General features: G+C 40.8%; 1 protein-coding gene across 1 annotated transcript in view; it reads left to right on the top strand.

The window, feature by feature from the left end:
* The window catches only part of LOC139766042 (structural maintenance of chromosomes protein 6-like), a 353,590-nt gene that overhangs the window by 80,563 nt on the left and 247,858 nt on the right, over positions 1-25,169 (top strand). The window contains exon 6 of the mRNA XM_071694167.1: positions 4,625-4,809. Within this exon, the coding sequence (XP_071550268.1) occupies positions 4,625-4,809 (185 nt within the window). The remainder of the gene's footprint in view (positions 1-4,624; positions 4,810-25,169) is intronic.

Genomic DNA, 25,169 nt, shown 5'->3' with positions numbered 1-25,169 from the left:
ATATATATATATATATATATATATATATATATATATATATATATATATATATACATATATATATACATACACATACATACGCACATATACACACATAAACACATATACATATATATACATATGAAAAATGTAAGAAATAATTTAGAAAACTGAAACTTCTAGCTTGAAATGAAATGCAAAAATGAATGTCACATAATGGTTCAACCTCTGGCTATGGAAAAGGGAAATGTATAATTTATTTACACAAACGTCAATAGTAGTTCTCATCAATTTAACCACTGTATCAATAAGGTTCAATGTCTAAGCTACATTTTTTCCAGTTTCACTATTTTCTTGTCAAAGCACCATGTATGAAAACTATCACTCCAGTAACACAACTATAAACATTTACTTCCCCTTTAGAAAAGTTCTGGGGAAGTCTTATCTCGATACACTGCGGGACACTCTACCACCTGGCGAGGTTTGTGTTGCAATGGTTCTTGATTCACAAACGTAGTAGCATCACTGGTGGGCGGAAGAACATTCTTGTAACCACAGCAAGGATCACAGTCCGTGCAACTCCATTATGATGGTTCTTCTCATGACGCGACGCTTAAGCTGTGACCATGGTTAAGAGCAGCCATTCTTCAGCTAATGGTCGAATCTATCTTGTCACTGCTGACCTATTCGCTTTCCTCTGTGTCATGCGATTATGTTCTGTACTCTATCTGAAGATATGATCTTTTTTCCATTATGTTTCCATGTGATGTCTGGTGGTGGTTCCCCAACAGAATGACACTGAAGTCGTATATCTTCCTTCCAAGCAACCTCCAGTGGGCCTCCAAATGATGCAATCTGAGCTGATACATAGTTCCACAAGGCATTTCTGTTTCATGCTCTCTCCAGATCAATAAATGCAACATACAAATCCCTCTCTTTCTCTAACATCTTTTTATTCTCCCAAATATTTGATGATACTCTCTCACCCCAACTCTCATTTACCCTCTTTTTCACCTTGTGCATCTTTCTCTTGACCTCCTGCCGCTTTCTTTTATACATCTCCTGGTCATTTGCGCTTCTTCCCTGCAAAAATCGTCCAAACGCCTCTCTCTTCTCTTTCGCTAACAATCATACTTCTTCATCCCGCCAATCACGACACTTTCTAATCTGCCCATCTCCCACCTTTCTTATGCCACTAGAATCTTTTGCGCAAGCCATCACTACTTCCCGAAATACATCCCATTCCTCACCCACTCCCCTTACGTCGTTTGCTCTCACCTTTTTCCATTCTGCACTCAATCTCTCCTGGTACTTCCCCACACGTCTCCTTTCCATGCTGACTTACTCTCGCCACTCTCTTCACCCCAACATTCTCTCTTTTCTGAAAACTTCTACAAATCTTCGCCTCCGCCTCCACAGGATAATGATCAGACATCCCTCCAGTTGCCCCATTCAGCACATTAACATCCAAAAGTCCCTCTCTCACATGCCTATCAATTAGCACGTAATCCAGTAATGCCCTCTGGCCATGTCTCCTACTTACATATGTGTACTTATGTATATCTCTCTTTTTAAATCAGGTGTTCCCAATCACATATTTTGTATATATGTATATGTCTGTGTATGAATATGTATATATATGTTGAAATTTATAGGTATGTATATGTGTGTGTGTGTGGGCGTTTCTGTATATACATGTGCACGTGGGTGGGTTAGGCCATTCTTTCGTCTGTTTCCTTGTGCTACCTCACTAACCTGGGGACGGCGATTAAGTATGATAATAATAATAATAATAACAATAATAATGATAATAATAATAATTTTTTCTTTCTTTCATACTATTCGCTATTTCCCGCATTAGCGAGGTAGCGTTAAGAACAGAGGACTGGGCCCTTGAGGGAATACCCTCACCTGGCCCCCTTCTCTGTTCCTTCTTTTGGAAAATTAAAAAAAAGTGAGAGGGGAGGATTTCCAGCCCCTCGCTCCCTTCCCTTTTAGTTGCTTTCTACGACACGCAGGGAATACATGGGAAGTATTCTTTCTCCCCTATCCCCGGGGATACAATCCCCAGGGATATATATATATATATATATATATATATATATATATATATATATATATATATATATATATATACATATATATATATATCTTTTCTTTTCTTTCTTTCAAACTATTCGCCATTTCCCGCATTAGCGAGGTAGCGTTAAGAACAGAGGCCTGGGCCTTTGAGGGAATACCCTCACCTGGCCCAATTCTCTGTTCCTTCTTTTGGAAAATTAAAAAAAAATGAGAGGGGAGGATTTCCAGCCCCCCGCTCCCTCCCCTTTTAGTCGCCTTCTACGACACGCAGGGAATACGTGGGAAGTATTCTTTCTCCCCTATCCCCAGGAATACTCAACAAACTTATACCTCTGTAATTTGAGCACTCATTCTTATCCCCTTTGTCTTTGTATAATGGCACTATGCAAGCATTCCACCAGTCCTCAGGCACCTCACCATGAGTCATACATACATTGAATAACCTTACCAACCATCGCCACCCTGCCACACGTGAAATAGCCCCCTTTCATCCATTTTGCTCAGTTCCGTAATTGCTAACCTCTCCCAGTAGCTTTGTTCCTTCATTTCAGATATAGCTTTTGGTGCCACGTGTTGAATCCTTTCTACCAACTCTTTATACCTCCTGGAATGTTTTGATTAATCTGTTACCACACACTTCAATTTGAATATAATGTATGCACTAAGAGAAGAATGGGAGCATCATTGAGAGTAGCAGATGAGGAAGTGGTAACAAGCTAAAAAGAGGTGAAGTGACGATGGTGTGAGCATTTTGAAAGACTGATGAATGTGGCAGTTGATAGGTTTGCAGGTGTGGATGTTTTAGATATAGAGATAAACAGAACAAGAGTCATATGATGATGCGGAAAGAGAAGAGGTGGTGCTAGCTTTTTGTAAGATGAAGTATGGCAGATCATTTTGATTAGGTTGGATTGCACTTGAATCCTCAAGAAAAGGGGTGACAGTGTTGTTGATTATATAGTTCTGTCTATTTATCTGTCTATATCTCTGATTTCTGTACCTTACTTCAACTCCCTCAAGTAGGTGGCCACAGCAGTAGAGTCTCCATAACTAATGAACTCCAGTGCTGTTTCTAAGCCTTTAGTACTTCAGCCTTAAAAGGCCATTGGTAGAGGGCAACTCTAACTCAGTGTTTGCAGAGGCTCCTACCAAATGTTCCTTCTGACTACTTCTACTTGGTGTGTATATCTAACATTCCAACCTGCTAATTCTACCTAATGCTCCTGCGTAATGTTCCTACTGCCTAGTTCAACCTAATGATTTTATCTAATACTCCTCTCTAAATGTTCCTACCAACTCCATCTGTCTGTTGCTCTTACCATTATGCCAAAAAGCAGGGCTAGCACATAGTGCTCACTGTTGGAAAATTTAGTTATGAACAATGAGCTGTGTGAGTTAAGTGTTGTTAGGTGTTATGAGAGATTAATTAGTAAAATTTTCAATGTATACATTTCTAGATTAAGTGCCAAAGGACTGGCTTATTGCCTGTATAGTGTCATTATATTAAAAGTGAATGCTTGAATTACAGAGGTATAAGTTAGTTGAGCGTACATGGTAAGCTGTATGGGAGTGTGGTGATTGAGAGGATGGTGGCATTCACAGAGCATCAGTTTGAGGATGAACTTACATGGCTTCAGGAGTGGTAGAGGATGTGTGGACCAGGTATTTGCTTTGAAGAATCTGTGTGAGAAATACTTCAAGAAAAAGGATTTATATGGGTTGATTATGGATCTGAAGAAGACTTATGATAGGGTTGATGGAGGTGCTTTTCGGAAGGTGCTATAGATATATGGTATGGGAGGAAGTCTACTAGAGTCAGTGAGGAGTTTTTATCAATGTGGTAGGGTGGGTCTGCATCAAGGGTTTGTAATGCCACCATAGCTGTTTAACCTGTTTATGAATAGGGAGATAAAGGAGGTAAATGCAAGGTTTTGGAGATAGGGGTGGGTCTGCAGTTATATGTGGGTGGGGAGGCCTGGGAGGTAAGTCAGTTGCTGTTTGCAGTTGAGATGGCCTTGATGGCAGACTTGAGGGAGAAACTACAGAAGCTGGTGTCTGAGTGCATTGCTTAAGGATTTCTTTGATAACCTGGGTAAGGTAATTGTCTGAGCTTGGCCCCATTTTCTTGAGCTCCATCTTTTCCACTTTGTGTGTTGTTGGATTGAGTGTTATTAGTTAGTTATCTCATGTGGGCTAGAACATGTTTAAGTCTCAATATAGTTTGTCACAATCGTAATACACTTTCTTTTCTTGATGATTTTATGTGGAGGCATCTTGTATGATTCAAGTCCATCTAGATCAGATATTTCAGTCATGGATAACGTTGTTTCCAGGAGTGAGTTTTATGAAACACCATTTACTTTTACTTAGATTAAAAAGCACTCTTGACAAATGGTTGTCCATATGCATTTAAGTTTTTTATCCTTTGTAGTTTTTCCCCAGCATCCTGTAGAAAGTGTCAAACGTCTTTTTGTCCCTCTCAGCACATTTTACTGTTTGGATAATTGCACTCATATGGGTGGCTGCTAGTTGATATACTAACTTAAAAACAATTAAATTGCAGGGGCATTTATAAAACTTCGTGATAACAATTGGGGACATGTAGCTGAGATGGTCATAGGAAATAGGATCAGTGCCTTCTGTGTGGACAATCGGAATGATGAAAAGGTCCTTGGACAGATAATGAAGAAAGTTAGATTTTATCGACAAGCTCAACCAATTGTAATAATGGCAAGGTTCAGGGAGCAGGTGAGTTGCTTCTTTTGTACTTTTTTCCTAATGCAGAATCAATGTAACAGATTATGAGTGATGAGTTCATAGGTAGTTTGTAATAACATCCTGTGGAAAAGAATGTTCCATAGTGGTTATATCATCTTATGATTAGAAATTTACTAATTTTCAGCCATTAGTTGCATTGAATATGCTGCTGTACTTTATCAGTACCAGACTATTGTGATTAGTTGACACTGGTAACAGGCAGTGATGCAAACTAGCAGTTCACTAAACATTTAATCCTAGTTTTATATGATTGATGAAGTATCAATCACCCCTATAATTGTTCTTTCCAGTGTATCATTTATATGGTGTTGTGCGGTGATCATTTTGTATATAAGAGCTATAAATTGAGAAGACGTCTTATGTTAATAAGAATAACAATACCTAATTGCCTTTCTGCTTTTGTAGGATAGTTTTGTGAAATATCTTATTCTTGAGATAGGTGTTCTTTTATCCAAATGAAGTGTGACATCTTGTTCTCTTTTTCCACTGAGAGGCTATTTGATCTTTAGTAAAAAGCTTTCTCTGATGACTAATGTCATACTGCTTTTAATTTACTTTTCCCTCATGACATCATTATAGCTGTGAATCTTAATGAAAGCAACTTTTTTTTACTCTCTTTTCTCCTTTAGCTCTATCCTATATGGCTCTGACACTTCTTCCCCAGCTGATGCACCTCTTCCTGTAATCTCTTCTTACAGTCCAGAAAGCACTTCCTTATGAGCACAAGAATGGCATATGAATCAGATGGCATCACTTTTCATGTTTTATAAGATGTGCCTCAAAATGTGCACCTTTGTTTATCTTTTCTGTTTCTACCTAAAGACTATATATTATTCTTTCATCATGGAAGTATACATTGGCATGGTGTATCCCAAACAAGGGTAACTGTTTAATATTTCCAGCTGTCATACTTTTGCTTTGACTTCCAGTTTCTCTGAAGTCTTCAAGTCTCTCCTCATCTCCCACTGCCTTAAAAACCTGAATATCATAGTCTTCTCTTAATCTGCAGTATAACTTACATGGTAACTTCTACATGGTAAGATGCGCTAGTGATATCCATTTCCTCCTTACTGATGTTTTACCCTTATATCAGAGATTTTAGGGAGTTTTGTTGTAGCCTTTGGTATTTTGAAAGCTTCTGACAGGGTGTAACATTAGGTTCTAATCTCCAATCTCCCCTTTATTTGGCTTTCCTTCGGCATTCTCTTCTTTCATATATAGCTTCTTCTGTGGAAAATCTGTCTCTATAATTTTGAGGAATCCACCTTTTCCTCTTTCCCCATCAACTATGATCCCCCTCGGGATTCTGTCCTCTTCTACCCTTGTCCTCCTTTTTAACAAAGGTTTTCTTTCTTCTGTGGATAACCAGACACTTTCATTGCTAGTGGCTCTATGCAGCATTTCTCCACTTTTCATAATTTTCTGTATCTTTTTTTTTGCTTGATCTATGTCTTATATTATTTTTTTTTTTCATACTATTCGCTATTTCCCGCAATAGCGAGGTAGCGTTAAGAACAGAGGACTGGGCCTTTGAGGGAATATCCTCACCTGGACCTCTCCTCTGTTCCTTCTTTTGGAAAAAAAAAAAAACGAGAGGGGAGGATTTCCAGCCCCCCGCTCCCTTCCCTTTTAGTCGAGCGGGGGGCTGGAAATCCTCCCCTCTCGTTTTTTTTTTTTTTCCAAAAGAAGGAACAGAGGAGAGGTCCAGGTGAGGATATTCCCTCAAAGGCCCAGTCCTCTGTTCTTAACGCTACCTCGCTATTGCGGGAAATAGCGAATAGTATGAAAAAAAAAAATAATATAAGACATAGATCAAGCAAAAAAAAAAAAAGATACAGAAAATTATGAAAAGTGGAGAAATGCTGCATAGAGCCACTAGCAATGAAAGTGTCTGGTTATCCACAGAAGAAAGAAAACCTTTGTTAAAAAGGAGGACAAGGGTAGAAGAGGACAGAATCCCGAGGGGGATCATAGTTGATGGGGACCTCTTTAACCCTCTAACATTTGGAGTGGGTCTCGTTTCCTACCTTAAGAATTTGGAATTTTCGCATTTAGTCAAAGGGATTTTATCTATATATCTATCTATATCTCTGACACCTGTTTCTCCTGGGAACTCCCATCAAGGGGATGGCCATAGCATAAGAGTCCTCTTATCCCTTTCCTTTTCATGCTTCTCGCGTACACCATTCCATGCATCTTTTCTTGTAAATTCCACATCTTGCATTCCACATCTTGCATCTCTGACACCTGTTTCTCCTGGGAACTCCCATCAAGAGGATGGCCATAGCATAAGAGTCCTCTTATCCCTTTCCTTTTCATGCCTCTCGCGTACACCATTCCATGCATCCTTTCTTGTAAATTCCACATCTTGCATTCTTTCCACAATGCCCAAACCACTTCAAAGTATTATATTTCACCCTCTCTACCACTCCACAATTTATTCCTTTTGCATTTCCTGCCCAGCCTAATCTCTCATACACCCCCTGTATTTCTTTCTTCATTATGTCCAATCATACCATATGTTACTCTCATAAAGCTCATTTCCGTAGCCTGGATTCTTGACCTCTATGACTGATTCCTTGTCCATGTTTCAGCTGCATGGATCAGGGTTGAAAGTACTGTGCTGTCCCTTAACTTTTTCTTGTCTTCCATTCTTACATTCTACCCTTTATTATTTAGTTAAGGGACCTAATAACTCTTCTTCCTTGTACTGCTCTCTCCCTTATCTCTCCTTCCATATCATCAAACTTACCCCAGATAGCTACTATATACTGTACTTGAATTCTCTCACCTTTTCTAGTCTTTTTCCCCCATATATGTAACACAGTTTAGTACACTTTCTTCTTTTACTCTATAGTGCTTTGCAATATCTGTACTTTCACTCTATTTCCTTTCAAACACCATTACTTTACTTTTACCAGCATTTGCTTTCAATTGCCCATGCTTATACCATAAAACACACTTACAACCTTCTTTAACTCCTCCTCCTCTCCAAACTACACTGTATCATCTGCAAACAGGCATATCACTAGCCACCACTTCATCTCTGCACCCACTTTCCCTAGTTTTGCTCTCATCTCTGACCCACATGCATACCGAAACTGTCGCTCAACTCTCCATTCACTCTTACTCATGCTTTTGCTCCTCTATAGAAGGCTTTCACACCATCCAACAGTTGTCCCCATACCCCATGCATCCTTAACACATCCAGTTAGGCATTCCACTCGACTTTGTTGTCAAATGCTTTCTCCATATTCATAAAAGTCTACATGCAGCGTCTTACCTTGTGCTAGGTACTTTTCCACAGTCATTCTTTCCACAAAGATTTGACCAACACATTCCCTACCTAACCTAAAACACCTTGGTCCTCACTTATTTTGCATTCGGTCATTTCCATCTCTTTATCAGTCAACAGTCTTACTTACAGTTTTCCTGGTATGTTTATCAGACTTATTCCTTCATAATTACTACATACATCCTTAATGCTTTTCCCTTTGCTTAAAAGAATAAAGTAACTTTCACCCAATCTTTATCCACATTTTTCTTCTTCCATGCCAACTTACTTTTCAAATGCATCCACTCTATCACACTTTCTCCTCCATACTTCAACATTTCAGCCAGAATCGCATTCAACCTCATTATTGCCCTCTTTACCTCCCTTCTTGCTATAGGCCCCTGCACTTGTATCCCTTCCCTTCAGATCTCCATACTCATGCATGTAAAAGCTGCCGTCTTACCTTCTCCTAGATTCATGTATGTAAAAGCTGCCATCTTACCTTCTAGATTCTTTAGCTCTTCAGAGCACTCTTCCCTTCTTTCTTTCACTTCCTTCTTATGATGCACCAACTCCTCTTTCTTATTTTTCACTTTACATTTCCTCTCTTTCTTTACTTTTTGTTTACACATCTTATATTCTTCCCTCCTCCTTTGCTGAACTTCCACTGCTACATTCCTTTTGACCAATCTATCACATGCAATTTGGTTTTTTTACTTATTAAAGATATTCATATAACAATAAAGAAAAACCATGTAAGAGTGTGTTTAGTTCTCTAATATCCATCTGCAAGTATGTAGAAGTTTGGGTTGTTTTATCAGCAAAGGGCAATAAAGACAGTTTTTGGAGATGTCATAGATATGTGTGATATGTGGCTGCGATGATTGCTTCATCATCTAGTTGTTTTTCTATAGCTACATTTTGAGGTACTGAATAATTTGTATTATTTTAGTACAGATTAGCTGATTTTTTGTAATTTTTGATTCATACAAATATTATATTCATAACAAGAAATGGAAGGTTATGTAAAATATCTGGTGATTTTTGGTAGGTATCATTTGATTACATGTCCTTGTGTTACCATCTAGGTTCATCATCCTGGCATTTCAAAAATTTTCACAATTCTATTTATCAATATTTACCCTTTTTTTGTTTTCTCTCTCACACATTCTGTTACATATATGTTTACATATGGAAGGCTGCTAGACATAAGAGAAAATAGTCATGACATGCTGAGGGTTAAATAATATGTCAATAATTTCATGGTAATAAGAATCACCTATTATGATACATGAAGAAGTAGATAAAATACAAATGATATGAAAGTGAAAAAAATGAACAAGCTTTAGTTCTAGATTGATGCTTCAAGGAGGTCAGTGATGGAAAATTTATATTTTTTCTATACTTGCTCGCTGTTTCCTCAGTTAATGAGGTAGTACCAGTAAAGGTAAAGAAAGGCCACATTCCCTCACATACATTCTCTAAGTGTCATTTGTAATGCACTGAAACCACACTTCACTATCCATAACCAGGCCTCACAAACCTTTCAATGGTTTACCTTGTCTGCTTCACATGCCCTGGTTCAGTCTGTTAACACTGTATACCACTTTGTTCCAGTTAATTCTATCTCACAAATGCCTTTCAACCTCCTACATGTTCAGGCCCCGATCACTCAAGATCTTTTTCTCTCTATCCTTGCATTAGCAGTTTGGTCTCCCCCTTCTCCTTGTTCCCTCCACTTCTGACACATTTATTATCTCCCTTATCCCTGGGGTTAGGGGAGAAAGAATACTTCCCACACATTCCTCACGTGTCGTAGAAAGCAACTAAAGGGGACGGGGGGGGGGGGGGGGGGGGGGGGGGCTAGAAACTCTCCCCTCCTTGTATTTTAACTTTCTAAAAGGGGAAACAGAAAAAGGAGTCATGCAGGGAGTGCTCATCCTCCTCAAAGGCTCAGATTGGGGTGTCTAAATGTGTGTGGATGTAACCAAGATGAGAAAAAAGGAGAGATAGGTAGTATGTTTGAGGAAAGGAACCTGAATGTTTTGGCTCTGAGTGAAACGAAGCACAAGGGTAAAGGGGAAGAGTGGTTTGGGAATGTCTTGGGAGTAAAGTCAGGGGTTAGTGAGAGGATGAGAGCAAGGGAAGGAGTAGCACTACTCCTGAAACAGGAGTGGTGGGAGTATGTGATAGAGTGTAAGAAAGTAAACTCTAGATTGATATGGGTAAAACTGAAAGTTGATGGAGAGAGATGGGTGATTATTGGTGCATATGCACCTGGACATGAGAAGAAAGATCATGAGAGGCAAGTGTTTTGGGAGCAGCTGAGTGAGTGTGTTAGTAGTTTTGATGCAGGAGATTGGGTTATAGTTATGGGTGATTTAAATGCAAAGGTAAGTAATGTGGCAGTTGAGGGAATAATTGGTATACATGGGGTGTTCAGTGTTGTAAATGGAAATGGTGAAGAGCTTGTAGATTTATGTGCTGAAAAAGGACTGGTGATTGGGAATACCTGGTTTAAAAAGAGAGATATACATAAGTTTATGTATCCTATCCCCTATCCCCATTCCCTGGGGATAGGGGAGAAAGAATACTTCCCACGTATTCCCTGTGTGTCGTAGAAGGCGACTAAAATGGAAGGGAGCGGGGCTGGAAATCCTCCCCTCTCAGTTTTTTTTTTAATTTTCCAAAAGAAGGAAACAGAGAAGGGGGCCAGGTGAGGATATTCCCTCAAAGGTCCAGTCCTCTGTTCTTATCACTACCTTGCTAACGCGGGAAATGGAGAATGGTATGAAAGAAAGAAATGTATATAAGTAGGAGAGATGGCCAGAGAGCATTATTGGATTACGTGTTGATTGATAGGCGCATGAAAGAGAGACTTTTGGATGTTAATGTGCTGAGAGGTGCAACTGGAGGGGTGTCTGATCATTATCTTGTGGAGGCAAAGGTGAAGATTTGTAGAGGTTTTCAGAAAAGAAGAGAGAATGTTGAGGTGAAAAGAGTGGTGAGAGTAAGTGAGCTTGGGAAGGAGACTTGTGTGAGGAAGTACCAGGAGGGACTGAGTACAGAATGGAAAAAGGTGAGAACAAAGGAGGTAAGGGGAGTGGGGGAGAAATGGGATGTGTTTAGGGAAGCAGTGATGGCTTGCGCAAAAGATGCTTGTGGCATGAGAAGCGTGGGAGGTGGGCAGATTAGCAAGGGTAGTGAGTGGTGGGATGAAGAAGTAAGATTATTAGTGAAAGAGAAGAGAGAGGCATTTGGACAATTTTTGCCGGGAAATAATGCAAATGAGTGGGAGATGTATAAAAGAAAGAGGCAGGAGGTCAGGAGAAAGGTGCAAGAGGTGAAAAAGAGGGCAAATGAGAGTTGAGGTGATAGAGTATCATTAAATTTTAGGGAGAATAAAAAAATGTTTTGGAAGGAGGTAAATAGAGCGCGTAAGACAATGGAACAAATGGGAACATCAATGAAGGGGGCTAATGGGGAGGTGATAGCAAGTAGTGGTGATGTGAGAAGGAGATGGAGTGAGTATTTTGAAGGTTTTTTGAATGTGTTAGATGATAGAGTGGCAGATATAGGGTATATTGGTCGAGGTGGTGTGCAAAGTGAGAGGGTTAGGGAAAATGATTTGGTGAACAGAGAAGAGGTAGTAAAAGCTTTGTGGAAGATGAAAGCCGGCAAGGCAGTGGGTTTGGATGGTATTGCAGTGGAATTTATTAAAAAAGGGGGTGACTGCATTGTTGACTGATTGGTAAGGTTTTTTGATGTATGTATGACTCATGGTGAGGTGCCTGAGGATTGGCGGAATGCTTGCATAGTGCCATTGTACAAAGGCAATGGGGATAAAAGTGAGTGCTCAAATAACAGAGGTATAAGTTTGTTGAGTATTCCTAGAAAATCATATGGGTGGGTATTGATTGAGAGGGTGAAGGCATGTACAGAGCATCAGATAGGGGAAGAGCAGTGTGGTTTCAGAAGTGGTAGAGGATGTGTGGATCAGGTGTTTGCTTTGAAGAATGTATATGAGAAATACTTAGAAAAGCAAATGGATTTGAATGTAGCATTTATGGATCTGGAGAGGGCATATGATAGAGTTGATAGAGATGCTCTGTGGAAGGTATTAAGAATATATGGTGTGGGAGGCAAGTTGTTAGAAACAGTGAAAAGTTTTTATTGAGGATGTAAGGCATGTTTACGTGTAGGAAGAGAGGAAAGTGATTGGTTCTCAGTAAATGTAGGTTTGCGGCAGGGGTGTGTGATGTCTCCATGGTTGTTTAATTTGTTTATGGATGGGGTTGTTAGGGAGGTGAATGCAAGAGTTTTGGAAAGAGTTGCAAGTATGCAGTCTGTTGTGGATGAGAGAGCTTGGGAAGTGAGTCAGTTGTTGTTCGCTGATGATACAGAGCTGGTGGCTGATTCACGTGAGAAACTCCAGAAGCTGGTGACTGAGTTTGGTAAAGTGTTTGAAAGAAGAAAGTTAAGAGTAAATGTAAATAAGAGCAAGGTTATTAGGTACAGTAGGGTTGAGGGTCAAGTCAACTGGGAGGTAAGTTTGAATGGAGAAAAACTGGGGGAAGTGAAGTGTTTTAGATATCAGGGAGTGGATTTGGCAGCGGATGGAACCATGGAAGCGGAAGTTAATCATAGGGTGGGGAAGTGGGTGAAAGTTTTGGGAGCATTGAAGAATGTGTGGAAGTCGAGAACATTATCTCGGAAAGTAAAAATGGGTATGTTTGAAGGAATAGTGGTTCCAACAATGTTATATGGTTGCGAGGCATGGGCTATGGATAGTGTTGTGCAGAGGAGGGTGGATGTGCTGGAAATGAGATGTTTGAGGACAATATGTGGTGTGAGTAAGTAATAATAGGGTAAGAGAGGTGTGGTAATAACAAGAGTGTGGTTGAGAGAGCAGAAGAGGGTGTTTTGAAATGGTTTGGTCACATGGAGAGAATGAGTGGGGAAAGATTGACCAAGAGGATATATGTGTCAGAGGTAGAGGTAACGAGGAGAAGTGGGAGACTAAATTGGAGGTGGAAAGATGGAGTGAAAAAGATTTTGAGTGATTGGGGCCTAAACATGCAGGAGGGTGAAAGGCGTGCAACGAATAGAGTGAATTGGAATGATGTGGTATACCGGGGTCGACGTGCTGTCAATGGATTGAACCAGGGCATGTGAAGTGTCTGGGGTAAACCATGGAAAGTTCTGTGGGGCCTGGATGTGGAAAGGGAGCTGTGGTTTCGGTGCATTATTACATGACAGCTAGAGACTGAGTGTGAACAAATGGGGCCTTTGTTTGTCTTTTCCTAGCACTACCTCGCACACATGAGGGGGGAGGGGGATGTTATTTCATGTGTGGCGAGGTGGCGATGGGAATGAATATAGGCAAACAATATGAATTATGTACATGTGCATATATGTATATGTCTGTGTGTGTATATGTATGTATATGTTGAGATGTATAGGTATGTATATTTGCGTGTGTGGACGTGTATGTATATACATGTGTATGTGGGTGGGTTGGCCCATTCTTTCGTCTGTTTCCTTGTGCTACCTCGCTAACGCGGGAGACAGCGACTAAGCAAAATAAATGAATAAATGAATGATACTTTTAACCCTCATATACAATGCTGTATATTTATCAGAGGTAAAAAATTTCTCCAGGAATGCAATATCATCTAGAGAGCTGTACTGCTTAATAGATAATTTTCCAGAGACGTATATTGAGCAATAACATTGTGGTGGGGTATTAGTATAGTAGGTATAGGGCTATTCTTGTATCTGTCTGTGTGAGCATGAGTTGGTCCAAGGTGATTGCTAGGCATTGATCAGTGAAAGTTAGTCCTATTGATGGGTGGCATAGTGAGGAACATGCCAATGCTGGTATCTGTCAGTGTTATGGTTTTCACACCAGGTAATTGCACCTCTTACCCTCAAGGAAATTCCTTTTGAGTTGCTGGTTCATTACTTCACTGATCATAGTATATATCACTGTCACAATGTTTAAACTAAGGTGACCACAGCTCCAACATAGGTCTCTCAATCTAATATTTATCTCTTTGAAAAGTGAATTCATTTGAAGTAGACAATCTAGCGTGAAGGTGGTATGTCCAGTCAGACATCATTCAAGTATCTGTCTGTGGGAGGGTTTAGTTCAGGTTGATACTTGACCTCTGGCAGCCCAAGAGTGCCTCTGACACACATCTAACTCCATCAAGGACTGGATGAGGTGTGAATATACACTTGAAAAATTATAAAGAAATTATGTAGAAGGTCTACAAAGATGGTACCAGAATTAAGAGAGCGAGTTACAGGGGTAGATTAGATGCCTTAAATTTGTCCACCGCATGAGATTAGTAATGGGTGACCTGATCATAACTTTTAGATTTTTAAACCAGTTTGATGATTTCAACAATGGACAGTTCCATGGAAGATACAGGAATAGGACAATCAGAGAACATAGCATGAAATTAAGTAAGAAACTTATCAAAAAAGATGTAAAGAAGTTTTTTTTTTTTTTTTTATACCTCGTCGCTGTCTCCCGCGGTTGCGAGGTAGCGCAAGGAAACAGACGAAAGAAATGGCCCAACCCCCCCCATACACATGTACATACACACGTCCACACACGCAAATATACATACCTACACAGCTTTCCATGGTTTACCCCGGACGCTTCACATGCCTTGATTCAATCCACCGACAGCACGTCAACCCCTGAATACCACATCGCTCCAATTCACTCTATTCCTTGCTCTCCTTTCACCCTCCTGCATGTTTAGGCCCCGATCACACAAAATCCTTTTCACTCCATCTTTCCACCTCCAATTTGGTCTCCCTCTTCTCCTCGTTCCCTCCACCTCCGACACATATATCCTCTTTGTCAATCTTTCCTCACTCATTCTCTCCATGTGCCCAAACCATTTCAAAACACCCTCTTCTGCTCTCTCAACCACGCTCTTTTTATTTCCACACATCTCTCTTACCCTTACGTTACTTACTCGATCAAACCACCTCACACCACACATTGTCCTCAAACATCTCATTTCCAGCACATCCATCCTCCTGCGCACAACTCTATCCATAGCCCACGCCTCGCAACCATACAACATTGTTGGAACCACTATTCCTTCAAACATACCCATTTTTGCTTTCCGAGATAATGTTCTCGACTTCCACACATTTTTCAAGGCTCCCAAAATTTTCGCCCCCTCCCCCACCCTATGATCCACTTCCGCTTCCATGGTTCCATCCGCTGACAGATCCACTCCCAGATATCTAAAACACTTCACTTCCTCCAGTTTTTCTCCATTCAAACTCACCTCCCAATTGACTTGACCCTCAACCCTACTGTACCTAATAACCTTGCTCTTATTCACATTTACTCTTAACTTTCTTCTTCCACACACTTTACCAAACTCAGTCACCAGCTTCTGCAGTTTCTCACATGAATCCGCCACCAGCGCTGTATCATCAGCGAACAACAACTGACTCACTTCCCAAGCTCTCTCATCCCCAACAGACTTCATACTTGCCCCTCTTTCCAAGACTCTTGCATTTACCTCCCTAACAACCCCATCCATAAACAAATTAAACAACCATGGAGACATCACACACCCCTGCCGCAAACCTACATTCACTGAGAACCAATCACTTTCCTCTCTTCCTACACGTACACATGCCTTACATCCTCGATAAAAACTTTTCACTGCTTCTAACAACTTGCCTCCCACACCATATATTCTTAATACGTTCCACAGAGCATCTCTATCAACTCTATCATATGCCTTCTCCAGATCCATAAATGCTACATACAAATCCATTTGCTTTTCTAAGTATTTCTCACATACACTCCCCAAAGCAAACACCTGATCCACACATCCTCTACCACTTCTGAAACCACACTGCTCTTCCCCAATCTGATGCTCTGTACATGCCTTCACCCTCTCAATCAATACCCTCCCATATAATTTACCAGGAATACTCAACAAACTTATACCTCTGTAATTTGAGCACTCACTCTTATCCCCTTTGCCTTTGTACAATGGCACTATGCACGCATTCCGCCAATCCTCAGGCACCTCACCATGAGTCATACATACATTAAATAACCTTACCAACCAGTCAACAATACAGTCACCCCCTTTTTTAATAAATTCCACTGCAATACCATCCAAACCTGCTGCCTTGCCGGCTTTCATCTTCCGCAAAGCTTTTACTACCTCTTCTCTGTTTACCAAATCATTTTCCCTAACCCTCTCACTCTGCACACCACCCCGACCCAAACACCCTATATCTGCCACTCTGTCATCAGACACATTTAACAAACCTTCAAAATACTCACTCCATCTCCTTCTCACATCACCACTACCTGTTACCACCTCCCCACTTACGCTCTTCACCGAAGTTCCCATTTGCTCCCTTGTCTCACGCACCCTATTTACCTCCTTCCAGAACATCTTTTTATTCTCCCTAAAATTTACTGATAGTCTCTCACCCCAACTCTCATTTGCCCTTTTTTTCACCTCTTGCACCTTTCTCTTGACCTCCTGTCTCTTTCTTTTATACTTCTCCCACTCAATTGCATTTTTTCCCTGCAAAAATCGTCCAAATGCCTCTCTCTTCTCTTTCACTAATACTCTTACTTCTTCATCCCACCACTCACTACCCTTTCTAATCAGCCCACCTCCCACTCTTCTCATGCCACAAGCATCTTTTGCGCAATCCATCACTGATTCCCTAAATACATCCCATTCCTCCCCCACTCCCCTTACTTCCATTGTTCTCACCTTTTTCCATTCTGTACACAGTCTCTCCTGATACTTCCTCACACAGGTCTCCTTCCCAAGCTCACTTACTCTCACCACCTTCTTCACCCCAACATTCACTCTTCTTTTCTGAAAACCCATACTAATCTTCACCTTAGCCTCCACAAGATAATGATCAGACATCCCTCCAGTTGCACCTCTCAGCACATTGACACCCAAAAGTCTCTCTTTCGTACGCCTGTCAATTAACACGTAATCCAATAACGCTCTCTGGCCATCTCTCCTACTTACATAAGTATACTTATGTATATCTCGCTTTTTAAACCAGGTATTCCCAATCATCAGTCCCTTTTCAGCACATAAATCTACAAGCTCCTCACCATTTCCATTTACAACACTGAACACCCCATGCATACCAATTATTCCCTCAACTGCCACATTACTCACCTTTGCATTCAAATCACCCATCACTATAATCCGGTCTCGTGCATCAAAACCGCTAACACACTCATTTAGCTGCTCCCAAAACACTTAACACATGTAAAGAAGTACTTTTCTATTATAAGAGTGGTTGAAAAATGTAATAGAATAACTGAAGATATTGACAATATAGACGGCATACATAAATTAGAGAAGTTGTATAATACTAAAGAATGTTCAAGAGCTGGGCCCCATGAGAGCTAAATTCCCTCCCTGTACAGAATTGATAAATAATTTCAAATTGGTAATTATACACACATATACACATCCCTTGAAATGATTATCATCTAGCAGATAACAGGCTACAGGAATGTGAAAAAACTTAGGAATTGACATTGTTTTGAAGCTGTCGCCAGAGTCCTATCATAGGAGAGAAGTTCATGAGACCATCTGTCTTTTAGCAAATGTTAGAATTAGAATAGCATTTATTTTATATGTAAGGCCAAAACTAATATATTCTTCTCAGGTTTGGTCCCAGCTTCTACATTTAGAAGCACAAGGAGCTAATTGAGGTCAAAAGAAAAACAACATAGTATGAGAGAATGTTGAAGAGATGGGTACCCCTGAATGTAAAATGCCCTCCCTGTAGAGTACAGATAGGTGATTACAGTCAGGAAAATTTGTGATCCAGTAGACAAAAAGATTAGAAAAAAGGAAAGCATTTAGAATCAATGTTTGTGAGCAATAAGAGAGATTATAATGAATGACAGAAACATAGAGGTCATTGAAGCAAGACTACTGTATTGGACTTACCATGAAATGAGTGGCACTGACTTAAAAAATTAATGAACCAGGAGGTTCACTGATGAAAATCCTTTAATTATATTTATGGATGAAGATCATATACTAAATAGAGAAGAAGGGAAAAGGAGGAAGAAATTCTCACTGAATGATTACTGGAGGCTATGGAATTGCCAAGTGCAGTTTTAGTGATAGAATTGAAAGTTATAAGTTATAAGTTATAAGTTATAAGTAAGGAATAGAGTGAATTGGATCAATGTGGTTATACCGAGGTCGATGTACTGTCAGTGGATTGAATCAGGGCATGTGAAGCGTCTGGGGTAAACCATGGAAAGTTCTGTGGGGCCTGGATGTGGAAAGGGAGCTGTGGTTTCGGGCATTATTGCATGACAGCTAGAGACTGAGTGTGAACGAATGGGGCCTTTGTTTTCTTTTTCCTAGCGCTACCTCGCACACATGAGGGGGGAGGGGGATGTTATTCCATGTGTGGCGATGGTGGCGATGGGAATGAATAAAGGCAGACAGTGTGAATTGTGTGCATGTGTATAAATGTACATATCTGTGTGTGTATATATATGTGTACATTGAGATGTATGGGTATATATATTTGCGTGTGTGGACGTGTATGTATATACATGTGTATGGGGTGGGTTTGGCCATTTCTTTCGTCTGTTTCCTTGCGCTACCTCGCAAACGTGGGAGACAGCGACAAAGCAAATAAAAATAAATAGAAATAAAAGTAAGACTTAAGAGAATCTCCAGTCATGTTACATTTGCTTTGTAGTCAACTAGCCAGGAGGTACTTAGCACCGACAAAGAAACTTGAAAACAGGTGAAGGTTGGTCTGTGGCATGGTGTGTGATATCACCATGGTTGCTCGTCAAACATCATAGACCAAAGGAAGAGAGGAGAAAAGCAATGAATACAGTCAGATGAGAAAGAACTGGAGATGCCAAATGAGGCAAGAAGACAGGACAATGTTAAAACCAATGTAGACAGATCAGGAATGTTAGGTGATGGAAGAGTCACACAGAAAGTTGGTACATACACTGATGTATTAGTAGTAAATATTAAAGAGCTGGAATTTATGGGTGGTAAGGAGGGAAGATCAGGCAAAGGAGGGAGAAGTTTGGCTTTCTTAATTTTTTTTTTTTTTTTTTTTTTTTTTTTTTGTCGCTGTCTCCGCGGTTGCGAGGTAGCGCAAGGGAAACAGACGAAAGAAATGGCCCAACCCCCCCCATACACATGTACATACACACGTCACACACACGCAAATATAACATACATACACAGCTTTCCATGGTTTACCCCGAGACGCTTCACATGCCTTGATTCAATCCACCGACAGCACGTCAACCCTGAATACCACATCGCTCCAATTCACTCTATTCCTTGCTCTCCTTTCACCCTCCTGCATGTTTAGGCCCCGATCACACAAAATCCTTTTCACTCCATCTTTCCACCTCCAATTTGGTCTCCCTCTTCTCCTCGTTCCCTCCACCTCCGACACATATATCCTCTTTGTCAATCTTTCCTCACTCATTCTCTCCATGTGCCCAAACCATTTCAAAACACCCTCTTCTGCTCTCTCAACCACGCTCTTTTTATTTCCACACATCTCTCTTACCCTTACGTTACTTACTCGATCAAACCACCTCACACCACACATTGTCCTCAAACATCTCATTTCCAGCACATCCATCCTCCTGCGCACAACTCTATCCATAGCCCACGCCTCGCAACCATACAACATTGTTGGAACCACTATTCCTTCAAACATACCCATTTTTGCTTTCCGAGATAATGTTCTCGACTTCCACACATTTTTCAAGGCTCCCAAAATTTTCGCCCCCTCCCCCACCCTATGATCCACTTCCGCTTCCATGGTTCCATCCGCTGACAGATCCACTCCCAGATATCTAAAACACTTCACTTCCTCCAGTTTTTCTCCATTCAAACTCACCTCCCAATTGACTTGACCCTCACCCCTACTGTACCTAATAACCTTGCTCTTATTCACATTTACTCTTAACTTTCTTCTTCCACACACTTTACCAAACTCCGTCACCAGCTTCTGCAGTTTCTCACATGAATCCGCCACCAGCGCTGTATCATCAGCGAACAACAACTGACTCACTTCCCAAGCTCTCTAATCCCCAACAGACTTCATACTTGCCCCTCTTTCCAAGACTCTTGCATTTACCTCCCTAACAACCCCATCCATAAACAAATTAAACAACCATGGAGACATCACACACCCCTGCCGCAAACCTACATTCACTGAGAACCAATCACTTTCCTCTCTTCCTACACGTACACATGCCTTACATCCTCGATAAAAACTTTTCACTGCTTCTAACAACTTGCCTCCCACACCATATATTCTTAATACCGTTCCACAGAGCATCTCTATCAACTCTATCATATGCCTTCTCCAGATCCATAAATGCTACATACAAATCCATTTGCTTTTCTAAGTATTTCTCACATACACTCCCCAAAGCAAACACCTGATCCACACATCCTCTACCACTTCTGAAACCACACTGCTCTTCCCCAATCTGATGCTCTGTACATGCCTTCACCCTCTCAATCAATACCCTCCCATATAATTTACCAGGAATACTCAACAAACTTATACCTCTGTAATTTGAGCACTCACTCTTATCCCCTTTGCCTTTGTACAATGGCACTATGCACGCATTCCGCCAATCCTCAGGCACCTCACCATGAGTCATACATACATTAAATAACCTTACCAACCAGTCAACAATACAGTCACCCCCTTTTTTAATAAATTCCACTGCAATACCATCCAAACCTGCTGCCTTGCCGGCTTTCATCTTCCGCAAAGCTTTTACTACCTCTTCTCTGTTTACCAAATCATTTTCCCTAACCCTCTCACTCTGCACACCACCCCGACCCAAACACCCTATATCTGCCACTCTGTCATCAGACACATTTAACAAACCTTCAAAATACTCACTCCATCTCCTTCTCACATCACCACTACCTGTTACCACCTCCCCACTTACGCTCTTCACCGAAGTTCCCATTTGCTCCCTTGTCTCACGCACCCTATTTACCTCCTTCCAGAACATCTTTTTATTCTCCCTAAAATTTACTGATAGTCTCTCACCCCAACTCTCATTTGCCCTTTTTTTCACCTCTTGCACCTTTCTCTTGACCTCCTGTCTCTTTCTTTTATACTTCTCCCACTCAATTGCATTTTTTCCCTGCAAAAATCGTCCAAATGCCTCTCTCTTCTCTTTCACTAATACTCTTACTTCTTCATCCCACCACTCACTACCCTTTCTAATCAGCCCACCTCCCACTCTTCTCATGCCACAAGCATCTTTTGCGCAATCCATCACTGATTCCCTAAATACATCCCATTCCTCCCCCACTCCCCTTACTTCCATTGTTCTCACCTTTTTCCATTCTGTACACAGTCTCTCCTGATACTTCCTCACACAGGTCTCCTTCCCAAGCTCACTTACTCTCACCACCTTCTTCACCCCAACATTCACTCTTCTTTTCTGAAAACCCATACTAATCTTCACCTTAGCCTCCACAAGATAATGATCAGACATCCCTCCAGTTGCACCTCTCAGCACATTGACACCCAAAAGTCTCTCTTTCGTACGCCTGTCAATTAACACGTAATCCAATAACGCTCTCTGGCCATCTCTCCTACTTACATAAGTATACTTATGTATATCTCGCTTTTTAAACCAGGTATTCCCAATCATCAGTCCCTTTTCAGCACATAAATCTACAAGCTCCTCACCATTTCCATTTACAACACTGAACACCCCATGCATACCAATTATTCCCTCAACTGCCACATTACTCACCTTTGCATTCAAATCACCCATCACTATAACCCGGTCTCGTGCATCAAAACCGCTAACACACTCATTTAGCTGCTCCCAAAACACTTAACACATGTAAAGAAGTACTTTTCTATTATAAGAGTGGTTGAAAAATGTAATAGAATAACTGAAGATATTGACAATGTAGACGGCATACATAAATTAGAGAAGTTGTATAATACTAAAGAATGTTCAAGAGCTGGGCCCCATGAGAGCTAAATTCCCTCCCTGTACAGAATTGATAAATAATTTCAAATTGGTAATTATACACACATATACACATCCCTTGAAATGATTATCATCTAGCAGATAACAGGCTACAGGAATGTGAAAAAACTTAGGAATTGACATTGTTTTGAAGCTGTCGCCAGAGTCCTATCATAGGAGAGAAGTTCATGAGACCATCTGTCTTTTAGCAAATGTTAGAATTAGAATAGCATTTATTTTATATGTCAGGCCAAAACTAATATATTCTTCTCAGGTTTGGTCCCAGCTTCTACATTTAGAAGCACAAGGAGCTAATTGAGGTCAAAAGAAAAACAACATAGTATGAGAGAATGTTGAAGAGATGGGTACCCCTGAATGTAAAATGCCCTCCCTGTAGAGTACAGATAGGTGATTACAGTCAGGAAAATTTGTGATCCAGTAGACAAAAAGATTAGAAAAAAGGAAAGCATTTAGAATCAATGTTTGTGAGCAATAAGAGAGATTATAATGAATGACAGAAACATAGAGGTCATTGAAGCAAGACTACTGTATTGGACTTACCATGAAATGAGTGGCACTAGACTTAAAAAAATTAATGAACCAGGAGGTTCACTGATGAAAATCCTTTAATTATATTTATGGATGAAGATCATATACTAAATAGAGAAGAAGGGAAAAGGAGGAAGAAATTCTCACTGAATGATTACTGGAGGCTATGGAATTGCCAAGTGCAGTTTTAGTGATAGAATTGAAAGTTATAAGTTATAAGTTATAAGTTATAAGTAAGGAATAGAGTGAATTGGATCAATGTGGTATACCGAGGTCGATGTACTGTCAGTGGATTGAATCAGGGCATGTGAAGCGTCTGGGGTAAACCATGGAAAGTTCTGTGGGGCCTGGATGTGGAAAGGGAGCTGTGGTTTCGGGCATTATTGCATGACAGCTAGAGACTGAGTGTGAACGAATGGGGCCTTTGTTTTCTTTTCCTAGCGCTACCTCGCACACATGAGGGGGGAGGGGGATGTTATTCCATGTGTGGCGAGGTGGCGATGGGAATGAATAAAGGCAGACAGTGTGAATTGTGTGCATGTGTATATATGTATATGTCTGTGTGTGTATATATATGTGTACATTGAGATGTATGGGTATATATATTTGCGTGTGTGGACGTGTATGTATATACATGTGTATGGGGGTGGGTTTGGCCATTTCTTTCGTCTGTTTCCTTGCGCTACCTCGCAAACGTGGGAGACAGCGACAAAGCAAAATAAAAATAAATAGAAATAAAAGTAAGACTTAAGAGAATCTCCAGTCATGTTACATTTGCTTTGTAGTCAACTAGCCAGGAGGTACTTAGCACCGACAAAGAAACTTGAAAACAGGTGAAGGTTGGTCTGTGGCATGGTGTGTGATATCACCATGGTTGCTCGTCAAACATCATAGACCAAAGGAAGAGAGGGAGAAAAGCAATGAATACAGTCAGATGAGAAAGAACTGGAGATGCCAAATGAGGCAAGAAGACAGGACAATGTTAAAACCAATGTAGACAGATCAGGAATGTTAGGTGATGGAAGAGTCACACAGAAAGTTGCGTACATACACTGATGTATTAGTAGTAAATATTAAAGAGCTGGAATTTATGGGTGGTAAGGAGGGAAGATCAGGCAAAGGAGGGAGAAGTTTGGCTTTCTTATTTTTTTTTTTTTTTTTTTTTTTTTTTTTTTTTTGCCGCTGTCTCCCGCGTTTGCGAGGTAGCGCAAGGAAACAGACGAAAGAAATGGCCCAACCCACCCCCATACACATGTATATACATACGTCCACACACGCAAATATACATACCTACACAGCTTTCCATGGTTTACCCCAGACGCTTCACATGCCCCAATTCAATCCACTGACAGCACGTCAACCCTGGTATACCACATCGCTCCAATTCACTCTATTCCTTGCCCTCCTTTCACCCTCCTGCATGTTCAGGCCCCGATCACACAAAATCTTTTTCACTCCATCTTTCCACCTCCAATTTGGTCTCCCTCTTCTCCTCTTTCCCTCCACCTCCGACACATATATCCTCTTGGTCAATCTTTCCTCACTCATTCTCTCTATGTGCCCAAACCATTTCAAAACACCCTCTTCTGCTCTCTCAACCACGCTCTTTTTATTTCCACACATCTCTCTTACCCTTACGTTACTTATTCGATCAAACCACCTCACACCACACATTGTCCTCAAACATCTCATTTCCAGCACATCCATCCTCCTGCGCACAACTCTATCCATAGCCCACGCCTCGCAACCATACAACATTGTTGGAACCACTATTCCTTCAAACATACCCATTTTTGCTTTCCGAGATAATGTTCTCGACTTCCACACATTCTTCAAGGCTCCCAGAATTTTCGCTCCCTCCCCCACCCTATGATCCACTTCCGCTTCCATGGTTCCATCCGCTGCCAGATCCACTCCCAGATATCTAAAATCCTCCCCTCCTTGTATTTTTTTTTTTAACTTTCTAAAAAATGGGAAACAGAATGGCTTTCTTAATAAGAGATGATAATAAGTTTCAGAAATAGTGGGAGATTCCTCATTCAGACAGTGCATAATGGATAGAGCAACTGTAAGAAAAATACAAAGTGGTATTGATTTTATGTACTTCTTTGACCCAAAACAAATATACAATGATAACAAGGATAGGGGAGAAAGAATACTTCCCACGCATTCCTCACGTGTCGTAGAAGGCGACTAAAGGGGATGGGAGCGGGGGGCTGGAAACCCTCCCCTCCTTGTATTGTAACTTTCTATAAGGGGAAACAGAAGAAGGAGTCACGCAGGGAGTGCTCATCCTCCTTGGAGGCTCAGATTGGGGAGTCTAAATATGTGTGGATGTAACCAAGAAGAGAAAAAAGGAGAGATTGGTAGTATGTTTGAGGAAAGGAACCTGGATGTTTTGGCTCTGAGTGAAGCGAAGCTCAAGGGTAAAGGGGAAGAGTG

This window comes from Panulirus ornatus, chromosome 56, assembly GCF_036320965.1.
Source record: "Panulirus ornatus isolate Po-2019 chromosome 56, ASM3632096v1, whole genome shotgun sequence".
Lineage (NCBI taxonomy): Eukaryota > Metazoa > Arthropoda > Malacostraca > Decapoda > Palinuridae > Panulirus > Panulirus ornatus.
The sequence above is the reverse complement of the archived record's forward strand: the minus strand, read 5'-3'. Positions and strand labels throughout refer to the sequence as shown.